General features: G+C 45.0%; 2 protein-coding genes across 3 annotated transcripts; both read left to right on the top strand.

Moving 5' to 3' along the window:
- On the top strand, positions 1-12,386 carry mtmr9 (myotubularin related protein 9). The gene is made up of 11 exons (XM_079753104.1): positions 1-50; positions 654-838; positions 1,163-1,271; positions 1,538-1,663; positions 1,908-2,081; positions 2,916-3,133; positions 4,036-4,197; positions 4,646-4,787; positions 6,449-6,669; positions 7,005-7,156; positions 11,366-12,386. Exons 2-11 carry the CDS (start codon positions 657-659, stop codon positions 11,527-11,529), a joined length of 1,650 nt encoding a protein of 549 aa, XP_079609230.1. The 5' UTR covers positions 1-50; positions 654-656; the 3' UTR covers positions 11,530-12,386.
- Positions 12,387-13,811: 1,425 nt separating this feature from the next.
- On the top strand, positions 13,812-19,996 carry tdh (L-threonine dehydrogenase). 2 transcript variants are annotated; one of them, XM_079754114.1, is made up of 9 exons: positions 13,812-13,950; positions 15,342-15,544; positions 15,900-15,942; positions 16,128-16,198; positions 16,563-16,712; positions 17,515-17,687; positions 17,831-17,921; positions 18,223-18,492; positions 18,885-19,996. In XM_079754114.1, exons 2-9 carry the CDS (start codon positions 15,358-15,360, stop codon positions 19,022-19,024), a joined length of 1,125 nt encoding a protein of 374 aa, XP_079610240.1. In that variant the 5' UTR covers positions 13,812-13,950; positions 15,342-15,357; the 3' UTR covers positions 19,025-19,996. The 2 variants fall into 2 exon arrangements, with proteins under 2 accessions (XP_079610240.1, XP_079610239.1); XM_079754113.1 differs by lacking the exon at positions 13,812-13,950 and adding an exon at positions 14,737-14,748.
- The last annotated feature ends 461 nt before the right edge of the window (positions 19,997-20,457 follow it).

Here is a 20,457-nt window from a genome sequence, read left to right as displayed (position 1 = left end):
TTTTGTCGGCACACCAGGGTCTCGGCTTCAGGTAACGGAGGGGCAGTCTGGTAAATAAAGACAATTTTCTCTCATTTTACTTCTTATAATGATTATGACATAAAGGCGTTTGCACACCTTCATATATTTCAAGAAACCTGTATGGTTATTTTAAAATAATAGTCTGAAATGACTTGAATATTTAGGCCTACCCTTCCCCTGTCGGCTAGGCTACATGAGCTAATTAACCCAACGTTGCTGGTTACTTGGATGTCACCAAAATATAGAAATCTGACAAGTCCACTTGGATTAGTAAAATGGCCCGTAGTACTGTGCTATATGTTTCAGACTAGATGTAATAACGATGTTATGTTGACAATCAACCAACTAGAGCCCAAACATAATCAAAACCAGGAAAGGTTCCGCCCAAACTGACTCTTATACAATCCGTGTTTTCTACCAGCTTCAGTCAAAGAGGAAGACGTGTGATGAATATCTATGAGAAACAGGAACACACTAATAAAAACAATGAAATTCATTATTAAAAGCCTGCAGTTTTTGTTTCCTGTCTCTATTCAGTACATGCTCAAAATAAAGAGGAAATTAAATGCGTCATTAACCATAAATGACTAAATTTTCACCAGTCCTTTTTCGTAACATGTAATGTATTTAAGGTCATGGAGTTTGCTGAGCTGATTAAGACCCCCCGGGTGGATGGGGTGGTTCTCCATCGTCCCTTCATGCCCACCGTAGAGGGGACCCTGTGCCTCACCGGACACCACCTCATCCTCTCCTCCAGACAGGACAATACAGAGGAGCTGTGGCTGCTTCACTCCAACATCGACTCCATAGAGAAGAGGTGACATGCCGTTAACCAGCCGACTTGTTCTAATACAGTTCTGGTTTGATGCATATGATAGTTTTTACTGTTGATACAGGAGAGCTAGAAATCTACCCTAAATAACTGTAGGCCTGGCCCCCGATGCTAGCAATATTATCATAATTATCCTATTTGAATGCATCTATCTAATGAATGCATCAATCTAATATAAGTAATAGATGTTATTACTTATTTAATTAATCTAATTAATTATTTGCTGATACTAAATACATACTCCTAACATTGGCAGTGGATTCAGAATAGACTTCTTGAATCAGTGTTGGTTTGTTGTCCCTCGATCAGGTTTCTTGGGTCTCTAGGAACTATCATTGTCAAATGTAAAGACCTGAGGATGATCCAACTAGACATTCCCGGCATGGAGGAGTGTCTGAACATCGGCAGCTCCATTGAGGTTAGACATTAGCTTGTGCTTCGATGGTTTACAACATACACACCAGTGATTCCACTTCATGCATCCAGCAGTTGCGCAGCACCACCGATGGATTACTAGGGACACTGCAATCATAATTTATTTATTTTTAAATATTTTTTAATCGATTTACCAATAACACCACCCCTCAATAATAATTGCAAAGAAAATATCGCTGTTATATGTATCAATTTGTTGATTAAGAAAAGTCAAGCACATCATAATCTCTGACCTGTTTTTCTAAACAGGCTCTCTCCACACTTGACTCCGTCTCCCTGATGTACCCCTATTTTTACCGGCCCATGTTTGAGGTGATTGAGGATGGCTGGAACTCATTCCTCCCAGAAGATGCCTTCAAAGACCTAGAGGCCATGGTAAGGGGTTATTAGACCTGGAAGAGAGTCGTTACACGCCCCTCTGCTTGTGAAGGGTAGCTCTTTTTCAATTGCCTTCTCTAAAGCCTGAGTGAATGCGTTGCTGCTAATGAAAATTCATGCCTCATGGTTCAATTAATAAGCCTGTAGGGTTTGGGCCTTTTATCCAAGGATTCCTGCCGGTAGGTTGTGCAAAACCAGCCACTTACTTCCCCCCCCCTCAACTCAACCTCTGCTTTTATAGACTGACGAGTGGCGCCTGAGCGAGGTGAACCGGGACTTCAGGGTGTGCCCCACGTATCCCCCGCTGGTGGCGGTGCCCAGGGACGTAGACGACGACACTCTTAGGAAAGCGGCCGGGTTTCGCCACGGCGGTCGCTTCCCAGTGCTTAGCTACTACCACAAGAAGAACGGAATGGTGGGCTCCGTGTGAAATGCTACGGTTCACATAGGTCCACGGGCCTTTTGACTGTCAAGAACTTACACATTGAGTAGCCTATGCAGCGTTATGAATAACTATACACACTTTTATTATCAATCTTAATTTTTAAAGGTATCATATTAATGTATTCTTAGAATAACGTGTATTATTCATGCCACAAAAATATTAGTTCACATTACATCCATGACAGCATGCATTGGGCTATCTTGGATGAGCTATTTTTGCGACTTCAGTGACATGACGTTGAGGATATGCAACTTAAAAATGTCTTTAATTAGAGACAACAAAGACTTTACTATTAATATTTTGGCATTTAGTATGTGCTTTTATCTCTAGCAGCTTAGAGTGAACACAGATACAGGTCATTAAAGAACAAGTAGGGGTACTCATATTTTTCATGTATTTCAAGACACAAGATAATGTACACTGTTTTTGTGTAAGGGCCAGTACCTGACAAACACACACAGACTTTACTCTATTACAATTTAGTCATTTAGTATGTGCTTCTATCTCTAGTAGCTTAGAGTGAACACAGACACAGGTCATTAAATGTGACATATTATACCCACAGGTATGAGTGTGGTTCGCCGTTACAAGCCTTTTTGAAAATCTAGGTTGTTTTGTGATGTCAGAAGAGGCAGATTTTCAAAGCGGCTTGTAGCGGCTAATCACACTCACAACTGGTGGTATAATAATTTCACCTTTAAGGAACTAGTAGGGGTCAGGGGCCTTTGGCTCAAGGATGCCTGAAGGCAGGCCGTGGACATCGGGGATCGAAGCCAATATATTTGACCCCCCCTCTCTCCCAAGGTGATGATGCGGTCGGGGCAGCCTCTGACCGGCACTAACGGGCGGCGCTGCAAGGAGGACGAGAGGCTGATCAACGCCACGCTGCGGCCGGGTAAGCGCGGCTACGTCATCGACACACGCACCATCAGCGTGGCCCAGCAGGCCAAGGCGCGCGGGGGGGGCTTCGAGACGGAGGCCAACTACCCCCAGTGGAGGAGGATCCACAAGGCCATCGAAAGGTTGGTGCTCACCAGGGACATCAACACTCTTTATTTATTTTTGAACAGTTCTGTACACAAAGTTCCCCCTGTGTGACCACCAGATCAGCTGTCAATTCAACCTTATTGAGACAAGGAAAAATCCCCCTGAATTTGCCCGGGAGTAGTCTGGGACGAATAAATTCCGCCTGGAGACCCATGTATCATGCCCAGGCCCCCGACCTGTTGGTCTGAGGGGGGTCTGTCGTCGGGCAGTGAGACAAGGGAAGGGCCATTTGGGGATGGGGACAGAAATCTGGCAGGGAGGAGGATGAGAACAGGATGAAGGTGAAAACACATCAGTTTGTTTGATCAACTCCCCAAGTGTGGAGGGATGAGAGACCGGTGTCTGTCAGGGAGCGGGATTAATAACAGAATGAAGGTACACATAAATCAACTAAAAGTGAGGTTCAGAGACAGGGATCTGTCTTTGGGCTGCAAGACAAAAAAAGGGCCATTTGATGCTAGTACCAACCCCTCAGTTTCTCGGTTTATCAATTGCTTTAAGAACAAAAGAGGGTTAGAGCCAGACATCTGGCAGGTGGATGAAGGTGAATACACATACGTTGTTTGATCAACTCCTTAAGAGCCATGGGGGATAGAGACAGATTGTTTGCAGCGAGGGGGATTATGAACAGGATGAAGGTGAAACATATTTAACAACTAAACCTGGGGGTCAGAGGAAGGGATCCTGCTGGCAGCGGCTTAAGGGCAGGGAAATGGTGTTGTCCACTAACAGTGGGGGTCAGAGACAGGCCTCTGGCAGGGAGGAGGGGAACAGCATGGGGCAAAACCCACACAGTGTTAACACTAAATACAATCCTCAACAGTCTTCCGACTAGAATAAAGCACCATCTTATCATGTCCTCGGTGTGTTCTTGCAGGTCCAATGTGCTCCAGGACAGCCTGGTCAAGCTGGTGGAGGCCTGCAACGACCAGTCCCACAGCATGGACCGCTGGCTCAGCAAGCTGGAGGCGTCCAACTGGCAGACCCACGTCAAGGAGATCCTGACCACCGCCTGCCTGGCCGCGCAGTGCATCGACCGGTCAGTGCAGCTCCCGGGGGCCAGAGGGTAGCGCTTCTCCGGTGGTTATGGAGGGAAAGTCCCAGCCCAGTGGTTCACTCTATTTTTCTCCCCCTCATCTTTCGCTCGTCTGTCTGTCTGTCTCTCTCTCTGTCTGTCTGTCGGTTGGTCTCTCTCTCTCTCACTCTCACTGTCTCTCTCCCTTTCCCTCTCTACCTCCTCGCGACACTCTCTCTTGCTTTGGGTAAAAGAATCCATCTGATGAAATTGATGTTAAATAGATGTTATCCTTATGAATGCTATCTTTAGTATCAACACTGATGACCATTTCATGAATTATCTCATGAGGGTATCTTGGGTGCAAGTGAAGGGCCCCTGGTGAGCCAACAGTGGGTGAGTAAGACCGATAAGTGGCCCATTGAGAGAAGATAGCGGCCTGACGTTGTGTTTGTCCTCCTCCTGGTCCCAGGGAGGGCGCGTCGGTGCTGGTCCATGGGACGGAGGGGACGGACTCCACCCTGCAGGTCACCTCCCTGGCCCAGATCATCCTGGACCCGGCCTGCAGAACCATACAAGGCTTCCAGGGGCTGGTAGAGAGGGAGTGGCTCCAGGTTAGTGTCCCTCAAGCCCCTTTGAAAGTAGATACCTTTTCCTTTTTTCTTTTTGATGTATCTTTTCTCCCAATTTTTTGTATCAGTTTTTTCTTTTTCTTTTCTTATATATATATATATATATATATATTGTAATTATAATTTTTTGAAAAGGTAATTCAGTGGGGATTTTTCTTTTTTTCCTTTTACCAATCCCCTTTGCATCGCATGGACTCCATTTAAATTCAAAGGTTTAGAATGATTCAATCGTAGAAAAAAAATGAATCCCAGAAAAGTCAGACCATTGACTTTATTGGTCAGTTTGGGAGAACGCAAAGCCCAGACCAATAATGTCAATTGTCAAAATCGATTTTCGACCTTTAAGTTTAAGTTTTTCATAAAACCAAACAATCTAGGGTGAAATCCAACACGCCGTGAGGCATGCGATCATGTGATGGTGTTGTCGTACCGTGCTGCTCGGGGTGTTGTTGAACTGGGGTGTCTGGGGTGACTGGGTTGATGGGTGGGGGGGATGGACAACAAGCCATTCGTGACCATAAATAGACCAGAAGGTGGGGCATGACGTACCACATCATGGCTGGCTAAAGGGCTCCGGTAGCAGAGGGCACTGCATGTTATGTTTCTTCCCTGCTGCTCTGCGTCTATGAATAGTGTCCGGGGACGAGGGGGAGATCATGTGACAGCAAATATCACAAGAACTCCAGGGGTGTGACCCCGCCGCCGACGGATGAGTGCTGCTTCCAAACACCGTCTCAATCTGCCCCTCCTGATTCTGACAGCCATCTCAGCGGATCATGTTTTTTCTTCTTTCTATTGAGGAAAGTCTTTCACGGTATTTGACAGTAAGCAAAGAACAAAAAAGCTAACAACTATGAGGTCATTGGAGGATCAGTCAACCAAGGCAAATTTGCCTTTTTTATAGTAAAATAAACATGAATGCGATGATCGGGTTTTAACGATCGGTGCGATTGGTGAGGTATTCCCACGGTGCCTGTGGCAGAGCATGGGCGTTCTCCAACTGCACCAAATAGGATGGAGGTCATAGGGAACTAAGTCAACATTTGAATAGAATAAATGTTGTTCTATTTCTATAAGCAAACACATATTCAGGCGTGTTGAGGAGGTATAACCATTGCCTTCATGTATGTCATGGTCTTGACCACCATTGCTAAAACGGGTGCAGGATCAGGAACAACACACAGCATCACGTGATGCAAAGGTCATTCCTCAAGTCATACGTTTTGTTGCATTGGTTGTGGTAGACATGATAAGATCAACACACACAAGATGTCCCATATTGAAACCGGAACGTAGAATACAAAATCGCACTAATCATTTAGCTAATGTGTACCTCTCTTGTTTTCTCTCTCCTTTATCACACCCCCTTTCTCTATTTCACCTCTCTCTCCTCTCTACCTACATCTCTCAACTCTCTTGCTTTCTCTTCTTCTCTTTCCTCACCTTTCCATTCCCCACTCGACCTCCCTCACCTCATCTCTCTCTCTCTCTCCCACTGCCCCCCTCCTTCTCTCTTTCTTGCTGCCTCACCCTCACTCCACCACCCTACTACCATCGCCACCACCTCAACACTACCACCCCCCCACTACTACCACTCCAACAACCATTACCACCGCCGCCACCACTCGGCCCTCCACCCCTAGGCGGGCCACCCCTTCGCCCAGCGCTGCTCCATGTCGGCCTACTCCAACAGCAAGCCGCGCCACGAGGCCCCGGGGTTCCTGCTGTTCCTGGACTGCGTGTGGCAGATCCTCCGGCAGTTCCCCTGCTCCTTCCAGTTCACCGAGCAGCTGCTGGTGCTGCTCTTCCAGCACGCCTACGCCTCCCAGTTCGGCACCTTCCTGGGCAACAGTGCGGCCGAGAGGTGAGCCCTGCGGACAACCTACCGCGGGTGCACCGCTGTGTGTGTGTGTGTGTGTGTGTGTGTGTGTGTGTGTGTGTGTGTGTGTGTGTGTGTTTGTGTGTGTGTGTGTGTGTGTGTGTGTGTGTGTTCTTAGGTCAAGTAAGCACTATCTATGTTTCTTCGTTATGTGTTTTAGCCGTCTTATATTTTAACCATTAGGTGGGATGTTGATTAGCCATTACGCGTAGATTAACATGAACCCTTTAGCGACTTCACAGGTCGGAGTGTCCGTCCAGATGTAAAAGCTAATGTGTGTGTGTGTTCTTATAGTTTCTATAAAAACTTGTGTTCTTCAGGGTCAGGCTGTCTCTGCCTGAGAAGACGGTGTCTCTCTGGTCGTGGGTGAACCGGCCCCAGGAGATCGACCACCTGAGCAACCCGCTGTACGAGCCCAACAGCCTGGTCATCTGGCCCTCGGTGGCCCCCCAGAGCCTGCTGCTGTGGGAAGGTAGGAGCCCAGCCGCCCTGTAGTAACTTTATCATCACAGTCCTGGTACAGTAAATCAAAGCACTCAACTGGAACACGAGGGGAATTCAAAGCACTCAACTGGAACATTAGGAGAACAAGACGCTTTAGTGGAACATGACATGAATTCAAACAATTCAACTGGAACACGAGATGAAATCAAAGCGCTCAACTGGAACACTAGGTGAAACCAAAAAACTTTAGTGGAACAGTAGGTGAAACAAAACACTTAAGTGGAACAGTAGGGGAAATCAAAACACTTCAGTGGAAGAGAAGCTGAAATCAAAGCCCTCAACTGGAGCCGTAGGTGAAACAAAACACTAAAGAGGAACAGTAGGTGAAACAAAACCACTTTAGTGGAACAGTCGGTGAAATCAAAGCCCTCAACTGGAACATTAGGTGAAGTGAAAGCCCAAAACTGTCCGCAAGTGAAACCCAATAGCTGTCCTGGAACACTGAGGGTGAATGCGTTCCATTGTCTCTGGATCTTGGGTTGAGGTGTGCGTCCCGCGCTAAGCAACCCCAAGGCTATTGCACAAACATGAGTTGAAGGTGTGCAGTACTTCAAGGTTGATGGTATTTAATTTCTGGTTATTTGGAAGACGCTTGTATGTGTCCAATTCAGACACTGTCGTGGATAAAACCCATGGTACTAATACAAATTACGAGAGTTCGAGAAGGACTAGGGTTGAATGATCAAGGCTTTATTGTCACCGCAGAGAGTAACAACATCACCTGAGTTGGTTTGCAAAGAACTCAGGTGGTGTTGTTACTCTCTGCTAATTTGTTAGAGTATTAGACCGTGGGTTTTATCCACGACAACATCAGTTGTGTTTATGAGAAGCTATGGTGCTGCACACTGTCAACAGAGTATTAGTGGTACAAGAACTGCGAAACTGATAATCGCTACCGTCATATCTGGGATTGTGTAAATTCCGCTGCCACTCGCAGGGCAGTTAAAACCAGTTTTTAAAACCTACCCTCATTGTCCTTTCTCACAATGACAGAGTCAATGGCAGATGACGGGCAGCAAATGATAAACATAAAATATCAATGCAAGTCCTGTTGGAAATAAGCGGCAAAAGGTCTGTAAAATGACTCGATAGTAAAAGTTTTTCAATTCATGTTTTAACGTGTTCAATGTTTTGCCCTCGTGGACTGAGTCATGCTCTAGTCTACCAGAAGGGGGCAGCCTCCACTATAGTACTGTTAATAATGTTACAGTAACATAATTATCAAGGACACAAAAAAAGAAGAAAATAATAATTGCATAATCCTTTGAACCAACAGTGCGCCTCTTCACACTTAGTAGTTGACAGCGATTGGCTTCCACCAACCCCCACACCACCACCACCACCATGCGGGTGTATCTGCATTGCTCACGTAACACCCCGAAGCTGTCATGCCTTGACAGCTTCAGCACATTTCTGGCATGTTCCCTCCATGCGCCTGGCCTGCGTCTGGACCTGCATGGTTATGTCGTATTAGAGGGAGAGGTGTATCTCTCTCTCTCACTCACTCACTCACTCACTCACTCACTCACTCACTCACTTACTCACACACAGTGTTCCAGGAGATCTTGTATCTCAATGGAATCTTCCTACCTAAATAAAATATATTAAAAAACACTACTTCTACTAGTAACTCCAGCAGCCTGTATTGTGTTGAGTGGTGGGTGGCAATTACTAATTAGTATTTGTAAAGGCGCCCGTTTAGGCCACACCAGATTGGGTGTCATTTTGGTTAAGCAAAGACAGACAGACAGACAGACATATTGACCAATCTCTGGTGTACCAAAGCAGTGTTTGAGGGAACTGTTGGTGGAATTTTTTATTTTTTTTGGACAAATGTACATGATAATATAATTCAAAATATATTTCCTACAAATTTTGTTCAGCAAAGAAGTAGTATTATGGTTTATTATTTAAAAAATAGTGTCGCTCTTTGCAGGCCATCATGTTTTCATTGTCATTTATTTCATTGTGTTTGATAGATAAATGTTTGGGTACATAAGCAGCATCGCTGAATTAGTCTTTCTACTGTTTCCGGACATGGGCTTCTAGCAGTAAGAAATGTGTATAAATGGTACGCCGGCCCTCTTTGCTCAGTCACTGCATGTGTATTTAATCCATTTACATTTACGGTGCCGCTTCGCGAAAGATCTTGATGACAATTTAGCGGTCCACCTAAAGTCAGAGGTTGAGAACCCTTCGAAAGAAGATCACACTCCAAAAAAGTAATGATTTGTGCCAACGCAGAACAAATGTGACTTAATCTGTGCAGTGGATTGTTTCACATTTATTCCCCTATATGGGTGTCGAGTTATTTGAAGGACCCAGGGTGATATTCATATGCACCAATATATATATGGAGCTCATCCAGCATGATATGTAGTTATTTGAGGGGGGGAAATGTCATGGGTTGCATTTATCTGGTTACGGTCCTCCCGGGCAATTGGAGTCTACTCACAAGGGATTTGTACCCGCGGAAGAATTCCCTGGGGATAACAGATGACGTATAGTGCAGCTTGCGCACAAAATAGTTGTGAGGAAGTTGGAGACGTCACTGGAATCTTTGGACTTGCAACAGTGAGCACCACCGCTGAGTTAGATGATGAATATAAAACAACGGAAACAAAAAAGGTCTGGTTTGTATTCAGGCTTAACAAACCACATCTGCCGACGGATATATATTCATTGATTTTTGTCATTTTAGCTAGCTAGGTTGTCGTACAGTATTTGGTTCGGGGGAAAACGCACGGTCAAAGTGACCGGGTTTGACTTTGAAAACGGGTTGCGGGAGCGGGCATTTTTTTTTCCCTGACGTGTCGCTCTGACGGGGCAGAAAGTTCTGCTGAATCTTGCGTCAGTCAGACACACAAAGGCTGTGCGTAGAGACAGAGCACGGATGGATTAGGGGTTAGTGGGTTCGTGTCTGCGTGTGTGTGGGGAGGCCCTCTCATTAAGCTTGGCTGGACACAGGCCACGCCCACATTCCATATGGCACGGAACACATGAGGCTCCTTTTGACAGAAGAAAGAAAAAAAACACGACCACCACACATCTCATTTGCCTTGTCAGCACTGTGTGTGGGTTTGTGTGTAAAGACAACCAAGAACGGGTCACTTGAATGTTGAAAAGCGAAACTTCAGTAATGGTTTGATGTATCCCATTGCTTTTCTTTCTTTTCCTTTAACAAAGTGAGGCGGCTCTCTTCACTGAACTCCTACTGTAATGATAGTTACACCACATCATGTTCGAGATCGGAAAAACCCATATTTGTATACATAGTACAGTTTAACCAAAATACAGTCATTCACTTGGCCTCTTTCGCGGGTGCTGTCCTGTCTGTGTTCAAATGCTGTGCTATCTTTATCCCTCCATTGGCTCAGATTGTGGCCAGGTACTGTATTTGTGAGACTGGGCCACACCCGAGAACTCTAGTCTCGCCTAACTAGAGCTGACTCACTGTGACAAAGCCTTTGAGGTATGCAATATGGGCTTCTGAAGTTAATTTCTAATGAGTACTACAGTCTGATTATCTGATTACTTTTCAGGGTACGCGTGTTCTAAACTTAACATCAGATTAAACCGTGAGAACTTAACGGCGATCCTTATTACTTAAAATCCTTAATGTATTCTTGCAGCTTACTAATTAGGCATTATCCAAAGCGAATAATTGTGTTGGTTACATATCTTTGACGAGAAGAAATGAACGTGCGTGTCTGATGAGAAACGCTTTGTAGTCTGTTCCAGTTTTTGTTTCGATTAAGTCGCATTTATTCGCACATTGAATATTGACTGCATTTTAGGTAGCGCTTTGCAGACCTTTCTGAAAAGCAGCCATTCATACACACATTCATACACTGACGACGGCTTCAACCCTGCAAGGCGTCAGCCCTGCCCAGCCTATCCGGAGCAACTAGCTGTCAACTCAACGACACCTTGACACTTGGCTAGGAGGAGCCGGGAACCAGCAACCTTTCGGTTGCCAGCCAACCCGCTCCTCCCCAGCGGTTTTCGCCCTGATGATGAAAGGATTAGAACACAATTAAAAACATAAGGGAAGAAGAGGCCTCGAAGCCTCCTTCCCCTCTAGAGATGAACAAAAATAATCTCCCAGCCCAATGCCAACTTCTAAAACCCGTTTTTTTTTTTTTTTTTTTTCTCTCTTCCCGCTTTGTCATCAAAGGGGTGTTCCTCCGCTGGAACCGCTCGCCCCGCTGCCAGGAGGAGGCCCATGAGGAGATGGTGCACATCATCGAGTACAACAAGGAGCTGCAGAACAAGGTGAACAGCCTCCGCAGACAGCTGGCCCAGCTAGAGACCCAGGAGCCCCTACTGCAGACCCCCTGAGGGCAAGGCAGTGAGGAAGGCCACGGCCTTTATATGATAAGGGGGGGGGGGGCAATTATTTTTCCTATTTCCGTGTATACCAATTAAGGGAAATGCCATTGTAATGCGTAAATATTTGTGTTATGCCTTATGGAAAGCCTTATGTAATTATGTTAACGAGGTCATATGACAACGTGATAAGAATTGACGTTTTCTGTTAACATACTTTTCACATGTGGAATATGTGCACCGGAATTTTGTGCTGAAGCTTAATTTTCCTTTCCGTAAACACAACTGAGTTGTTGTTATTAATATCAGATTTGTTTATCTTACACTTGTTTTTTTTTATGCTATAGCAGAATCCCAATGGGTGTAAAGTATGAGCGAATCATTCCAAAAATACTTGTTTATTCTGCTTGATTTACCAAATCAGACTGAATGCGTACATGCACAGACACGCTTAGAAAACACATACATCCTCTGCCAGATTGCCAAATTTTTTATGTCTGCCAGGAGTACGAAAATGCCATCACACTAAAAATAGCATACAGTCCTGAGTAATTACTACTTTGTTCTAGCTTGTAGCGTTTAGACAGTCTAGCAGCGCTGTGGGAGAATATAACTGATACTGGTCTTATGTATTTCAGGGGACTGAAAAACATTTAACAATTGCACATTTTATGTTATTTTTGGGGTATATTGTGGGGGGGTGGGGGAGATGAAGGATATCTTCTTTTTTTTCTTTTTCTTTTTTCAATCATGAAACTGACTTTGACTTCGTCAGAAATCTCTCTAATGTTAATATATATATCCTCATAGAAGACTGCTTTATGCAAGGTCAAAGAATTGTCCTTTAAATGGCTATTGTTACTCAATGAAATCATTTTGCATTATTAAAACAATCTATTTCAAACATGACCTGTTCAGGTGTTGAATCCTTTGAAAAGCATTCCACCTTCTAGCTAATCACAGCTTGTAAACATTACAAGTAGAGCGAGGCTTTTTCTGACCTCAATTGTAACATCTTAAATCCACTGTTAGTTCAAAATGAATTCTGAAAAGAGGGAAGGAAGTAATTCATTAAGTAACAGTGAGCAAGAGCAAACATTATCTGATGCAGCCATTAAGGTCAGTGCAGAAAACCGGATATTGGTTCTGCTTGCACAATGCCCATGGAGACTGTTACGAAACACATCTTTGGCACTGCCGATATGTCCTGGGAGATAGCATCTCTGCCCAATGATGGACATAGCAGCTGTGGATGACCTCCAGTTGCCATGAAAGAAGAGCATGTGATAGAGTGGATGTGACCTTTATACAAATCATGAATGGGTTTGGCAGTGGCTCACTCCTCCTTATTCCGGGTTTCAGGGTTTGGATTGGATTCTGGTGATCATGATTCATGATGACCAATAACAAATAAAGAGTGAGAACCTGATGTCGTGATGATCTCCGCTTGAGTGAGTTATGTGAGGGGGTAGGGGTTCATTGATTTTAAGCAAGTTGAGAGCCTTCTTCTTGTCTTATTGGTCAGGTGTCCCACGTTTATACAATAAATTGTGGGCAGAGCAAGAGGGTTAAACAAAAAAAAATCAAGCCCTTTAAATTATATAGCTAAATAAGCTCCTTATCAGCATTTGTACCCAATTTACATTTTTTTACTTTGTTTTCACCTTTTGGTGTGACGGGAGTGTGGGGTGTGTGCTCCTCTCCACCACTCACATCACTCGGCTCTGACGTATCTGAGCCCCCCCCCCCCCCCCCCCCCCCCACTGCCAACTCGCTTCCACCGGGAGATAAGGTAACTCAACAAACCTCAAAGTCAAAGGAAGGTTCGACCAATGTAAACAATAAATGTTTTGTTTTTTTCAAATATAGGTTATTACCCATCGTCCTTTAACTATATTAATTAAAGAACATGGTTCCAAAATGTTTTGAAAAATATTGACCAAAATCAATGATTATTTTTCATAGGGCTCCTCACTATTGTACACAGAAATATTTGTGGTAATGTATTTTATTTGTGTTTTTTTTCCATTGTTTTAAAACCATCCTAATAGTTGTACCCCAAAGAACTGCTGACATCCACCTTGACACTAGGGCGTCACTTTCAACACACAAATCTGTTAAACCACAAGCGATAAATAAGTAGCTGGCGGGTTGTGGGAGTGGCCACGGAAGGGAGCCGCACCTCCGAAGGTCCTCCAATCAGAGCGCATGCCGGGTTTCCTTGGGACCAGATGGCCGGCGATATATAACTTGAAGACTGCTGATGCAATGTCACAGGAGGATAACACGTGTAAAACGGAGAGCATTTTAGTATAGTCCTGTCAAGGGCCACCGAGAAATACCACTGATCCCATCATCGCACACGACAGAAAGTAGGCCTAACCGGGCGAGTGCGTATTTAATTGTCACTTGACACTGAAAGTCGATTTATTGGTGAGTACAAAATTAAACTATAATCATAAGGGCTTACTATTTCATAGTTAAGTCCGTTTTTATGATTATTTAAATGTATTTTGGAATAACGAAAATATAGAAATGTCTTGCTCAAGGGTTCAAATTGTAGAGGTTTAGAGGAGTCCCGGTGACGTGCCGGGGTGATCTGTTGGCCGACTGCCCCGACAGCATTCGGGTTATTCTCAGTCGTTGCTATTTGGCATGGAAAGGTCAATTGGCTTTCATGAGGTCGTCTTACGTGGTCATGGTGATGTATAGCCTAACCGTTTGGCGTGCATGATTATGTTGAAGAAAAGCTATAGCAGACCATTCAAATATACGGACAATTCTGATTTAGGTAGCCCACAAACAATGCATATTTTGAAACCCAAAAACATAAATTAAATGTAAAAACGTTGCAAAACGGACTACCAGCTCTACATGATTCAAGGCACGACATTTATATACGGCTCTCTGAATAGATTTTGTTTGGTTAGATATGCCGCTTTGGTAGAGGCTTTAAACCTTCCATAGAATATGTCTGTATGTAGTAGGCCTACTCGTATCTGCACCCGCTTGCCCCCCACTCTGGGCCAGAGCCGCAAGGGGTGCCTATGCTAGGTAGGCCTATGCAGACCTGTAGATCAGATCTCTAGTGGATCAGATCTCTAGTGGATCACGGTTTCCCCCCCCCGTCATCTCCGCCCTCTGCTCGTGATTGGTTCACGATAAAGGCAGGGCAGTATAAATTCTCAAAACTTACTTTACGCGTTCCTTTCGGAAGCACGTCCGCTGTTGGTAAGTACAGATAGATAATATACATCTCATTTTTTCGTATGTTACGCATAGTCAGTGGACGCATAGATATTCATATTTGCATTGTATCGCGATCAGCTACGAGAAATGATGCTCTCCGTAATCCCGCGATCAAATCCATTGTCTTCGCCAGCCCGTTTTGTGATTCCCATTCTTAAGATGTGCGTGAATATCCCCGTCGGTTTTCAATTAGGTACACTGTAGGAGATATACACGAACAACTACAATGTCAAATATTTAACTTAAATCGGCGTTTTTCAGACTTATCTGAAACCGGTTTTGTGTTTACGCTATGTTACCTTGGATGGCGCCCTCATCTATATATGTACAGAATGTCTCCGCTCGGGGTCGGTGCTGCAATACAAACCAGCCACCAGATGGCAATATTAATACTCAAAGTGGTCTTTGCGACCAAATGTGTTAAATTTGCGCATCCTATTTCTTGCGCAATATATGTGTACTAGATCCACACATAAATCATTGCAATATAACCACATAAAATGCAGTTGTGATGGCTTGATCTTCAACACCGAATGGCTCCTAAATCTCTGCACCTCTTTCTCTCTTGTCTGCAGCAGAGCCAACGACGACATGCCTGTCCTCAGAACTTTGAGCAAGGTAGCCAAGCAGGCACTGCTGGCTTCCCCAGGCTGTGGCTGCCAGCCCCTGGCCGTGGCAGTGCGCAACATAAGCTTCTCCCCGCGGCAGGTGACCTCCGACGCCAGCTTCCACTCGGTGTCCTTCTCGGAGACCGACCACCCCAAAGTCCTCATCACGGGTAAGGTGGCGTCAGCAGCTAATCTCCTTGCTCTTGTAAATGGGTTTATGGGAGTTCTCTCACAGCCGTGGCCTTTCAAAGCGTACACGGGGAGTTCAACTTAAGGTCAACCGGGCTGCGTTACCGAATTACCGTAGGACGGTGGCAAAGCGCAGGTTTTAGGCGTCTAGTGCCCCGACCTACACCTTCATCGGGTGTAGTGTATCCCACTCGATGCGTGCGTTTACTGGGTCACCATGGCAACTGGCGATGCTTGGCCTTTGCTGCAGCTGCTTTAATGTTTGCAACGTCCTACAATGTCCTCCGATCTATTCCCTATTGTCTAACTCTTCCCCTCTCTGCCACCCTTCTGCAGGAGGACTGGGACAGCTGGGTGTGGGGCTGGCCAAGGTGTTGAGGTAATTATTTTCCGCAGTCTAGACTGAACTCCATATCATGTTTACTCTTTGGAGGTTTGTTAGTCTAGTCACTTGTGTACTGCACCAACTATTGCCCAACTAACAGGCTTTTGCAACAGCAGAATAAATCGGTGACACAATTGCTGGCTCTAATAAATGTTTTTTTCTTCTTTCTCGGCTTACAGGAAGAGGTTTGGAAACAACAACGTCATTCTGTCAGATATCAGGAAACCCCCTAGCCACGTCTTCCACAGTGGTGAGTAACTCAGCCTTTTTACCTTTTTGTTCAAGCATCTATGCTGAAGAAGACCCCATGGACTAGTGTGCGATGGATACTGACTAGTCAGCCAAGTCCTTTACCTGTAATGAACTGTACAAAGTGTTGATGTATGTGACTCTTAACAGCGGCCAACATTTAAATAGTTTATGGGGTCATTCATTCCCTAATGTACCCGGAACAAAAAGTCTACAAGGCCAATGGAAGTTGTTTGGTCGTTCCCGAGGAGCAAAGGGACCAGAGGGGGTTAGTGGGGATAAACGACAAGAAAATGTTGTTACCCGTGACGACCGTTAGTGATGACGATGAAGTCAGTAGGTTAATGTTCTCTTCTCCCCGTCAGGCCCATTCATCTACTCGGACATCTTGGACTACAAGAATCTCCGTGAGATCGTGGTGAACAACCGCATCACCTGGCTGGTTCACTACAGCGCCCTGCTCAGTGCCGTCGGGGAGGCCAACGTACCCCTGGCCCGGGCCGTCAACATCACTGGTGAACACACTGGATACTATCTACATTTCTACAGATGGAGCGCTTTTCATGCTAAACGGCAATAACAAGTGAAACGACACGGCGAGAAAGAAATGATCCGGCTGGTATAGGACCAGCATCAGAGAGATACATTTGACCAAAAGATAATGCAAGGTGTTTTAAGAAAAGAAATAACATGGCAAGAACAACAAATTGTTACGGTCACGTGCAAAGCAAATTCTTAAAGACGGGTCGCTTCAGAGAAGCAATGCAATACTAGGCTGCCAAGAGATGGACTGACAAGGATAAGAAACCATCTGGTGATGAGTGGGTGTGAGTCAGGGTTTAAGTAAAGCAGGAAGATGATGATGTGACTAACCTGAGGTGTGAAGACTCAGCGTTAAGGGTGGATGAGGACCTGGATGGCTGGCCCCCACTCACACACTAACATAGAAAGGGACATACAGGGGAGGACGTGGGATAGGTGACAGTGGAGGGTGTGGCACAAATTGGCTTAAAATGGGAAAACGCCCCAATCAGGTTAAGCAATGTTGGGGTACTTTATTTGTATCTGAAGGTAGATTTGGCTGTAGTTATAAAGAAAGGGGTTGAGCATCTATCACAATGACAAACTCAAAACAATGCATGGATGTCCAGATAAAGTGAGCGTACAGGGACAATCAAATAAAAGGTAACGATACAAACTGCTTTGCAAGGGAAACGACATAAACCAGTTAAAAATGAATGCATTTGAGTTGTTTTTGGCAAGGAAAACCACACGTGTTTTTATCTAATTTTTTCCTTTGGTCTGTTTCTATGTTAGGTCTTCACAACATTCTGGACATTGCGGCGGAACACGGTCTGCGTCTCTTTGTCCCCAGCACCATCGGTGCCTTCGGGCCCACCTCACCCCGCAACCCAACGCCAGACCTGTGCGTCCAGCGGCCTCGCACCATCTACGGTGTCTCCAAGGTCCACGCAGAGCTCATGGGCGAGGTGAGATGCTTCAGTTTACTTGGAGGGCAAACGATCCCATGGCATTATTATTTGATTTTGCCCCCCAACTTGTCTCGTACCATCGGTGGTAATCATATATTTTTTTATTTTATTCTGCTTTTTTTTTTTTTTTTTTTTGGCAGTACTACCACCATCGCTATGGCCTGGACTTCCGCTGTCTCCGCTACCCAGGAATCATCTCCGCTGACTCCCAGCCCGGCGGTGGAACGACAGGTGAGCAGAGGGTGGAGGGGATAGAACGTTGTGCGAATTGATCGAACCCGGGCCATCTGATTGAACCCAAGCCGTCCCTCCGTACTGAGTTTCATTCACCAGTCTATTCCTGTACCACTTGGGCGATTTCAAAACTGGCTAGTGTAACTGCATTTAATGAGCAGTGGGAGATGTATTTTAGACCTCCTTATGAGGCACCGAGATAATACACCACCCCTTTTTAGGAGTGAGAAACCAATGAATGCCTCTTTCTATCTTTGTAATTGAGTAACGCCTCATTGTCGTGCCCCTCTTTCGCCAGACTATGCCGTCCAGATCTTCCACGACGCCATCAAGACGGGAAAGTTTGAGTGCAACCTGAGACCGGATACGCGGCTCCCCATGATGTACATCGACGACTGCCTCCGCGCCACCGTGGAGATCATGGAGGCCCCCGTAGACACGCTGTCCATGAGGACGTACAACATCAACGCTATGAGCTTCACCCCAGAGGAACTGGCCCAGGAGGTCATGAAGCAGCTCCCTGAGCTGGAGGTCTCGTACGACATCGACCAAGTGCGGCAAGCCATCGGTGAATACAAACCCTTCACTTTTTTTTGGTTTGTTATGTTGAAAAAAACGATTGGTTGTGGTTGTTATTACGTTTATTGACAATTCCTTCAAACCTGATTGTAATTTTTACAGAATCACTGCATTGACATTCGGGGCATAGAGCGGACTCTTTTATCCAAAGCAAGATACAATTAGTACATTTGTCATAAGAGGGTAAAACAATGTATCGAAGTCGGTACAATAAGGATGTTCATAGAACCAAGTGCAAAGCACTAACAATTGCTAGGTTAACCCATTACCCTTACACTAAAACAACTAAGTACTATAACAACTCATCGCTACTATTGAGCGTCAACCATGGTTGAGCTGAGCCGCGCCGATGCCAAACTCTGCTCCTCTGTTCCTCCACAGCGGACAGCTGGCCGATGAACTTTGATGATGATAACGCGCGGAGAGACTGGGGCTGGAAGCACGACTACGACCTCCCCGAGCTCGTCCAGACGATGTTCAACTACATCGGCTCGGAAACGCGCCTCGCCCAAGTCAACTGAGTTCCGTGTGTCGCTGCGTGTAACGTTTAGTACTTGTGCTAGAGACTGATCTCAAAGAAAAGCGCGGAGAAGCCCCGGCTTGTACATACTCTTTATTCTCTTCTCCGTGTGATCTGGGATGTGGCTCTGCGTGTCTCCGCCGTGGCTCCTGCTCTCTCTGGAGTCAGAAGGTTCTGCCACAGAGCGGGTTAATCGACTGACAGCGCCAAACACCTCCTATTTTAATGCTGCACTCAGGTTCTTCGCCAGCCGTTTTTGCATGGCCCTCTCTGGGTGGATCTCGGTCACAGCTTGTCAAGGCGGGTATAAGAGCAGGGCTATTTGAAAACAAAATGAACGGGGATGAAGATTTGACTGCTTGGCACGTTGCAAAGTTTATTTAGGAATGATGATAATGGGAGGGGAAAAAACAAGTGGATTTTACCTTTTGGCTATGCATAAATGTTTATCTCTTTCTCTTTGGCAGCGTAATGTGGAGGGTCGTTTTCTATTTATTGATATTCTAGGACATGGAATATTGGGGTAATCTGGTCAGAAGTAATTCAAATTAGTATCTATTGAGCCTCTTCAGAAAGATAGATAATCTGGAACTTAAGACATCATGTCTGTCTATTAAGTGCAGCCGGAAGCATCAGGGAATCTTTTTTACTAGGCCACTTGCGCGTACATTATTTATTGTCAGTGCCTCTAGTAGATGATGGGAGTGAAGTTGCATACTTGTTACAGTTCATTGTTAGACCTGGACCATGAACCTCTTTTTTTCTTATTTTATTTTTTTTCCCTAATGATTCCATAAGCCAACAACATGAAATATTGTTTTTGTTTTCCAGATGTCTTGTTTCCCAAAAAATAATGTCAATATGACATTGTCATTCGCTTGAAATTCTGTCCAAATGAATGCATCGCTTTCCATGTGAAAGTCTTGTTTGTTATTTCAATTACAAAACCTGATTATAAAAACAAAACATTTTACAAATACCTCTGTGTCATGCTTTTTTCCTAATTTATTTTGTTAAATAATGATTGATATCCATACAGGTGCCTCTTGTAAAGAGGAGGCACCTGGATCAAAACTCATAGGTTCAACAGACAAACATGTCAAATGCACAGTTTCGTGAGCAATCAGTACAATAAGCCGAGGGCAGTCTCAACAATGAAAATGCACTAACTTAATGTATCATTCCATACCGCACTGTGAATACCACTGTGCATCTTAGAAGTGTTTTCTTCCCTGGGTGAAGGGACACTGCACCATCTTGAGAGAAAGGGTTTGCTGTGTTTAGCCCTAGATACGTCATGAAAGCTAGAGTTTATGAAGGCTACAATAAACTAGGATGTAAAAAGCAGAGGGGAACGGACAAGAGGAGGAAGGCATGTATTCTGAGATCTCTACAGTGAAGAGCCAGTTGACACCGGAGTTGACCTATTGATCT

Source organism: Pollachius pollachius (assembly GCF_949987615.1).
Source record: "Pollachius pollachius genome assembly, chromosome: 16".
Taxonomy (NCBI): domain Eukaryota; kingdom Metazoa; phylum Chordata; class Actinopteri; order Gadiformes; family Gadidae; genus Pollachius; species Pollachius pollachius.
This window is presented reverse-complemented; position numbering and strand designations above follow the sequence as displayed.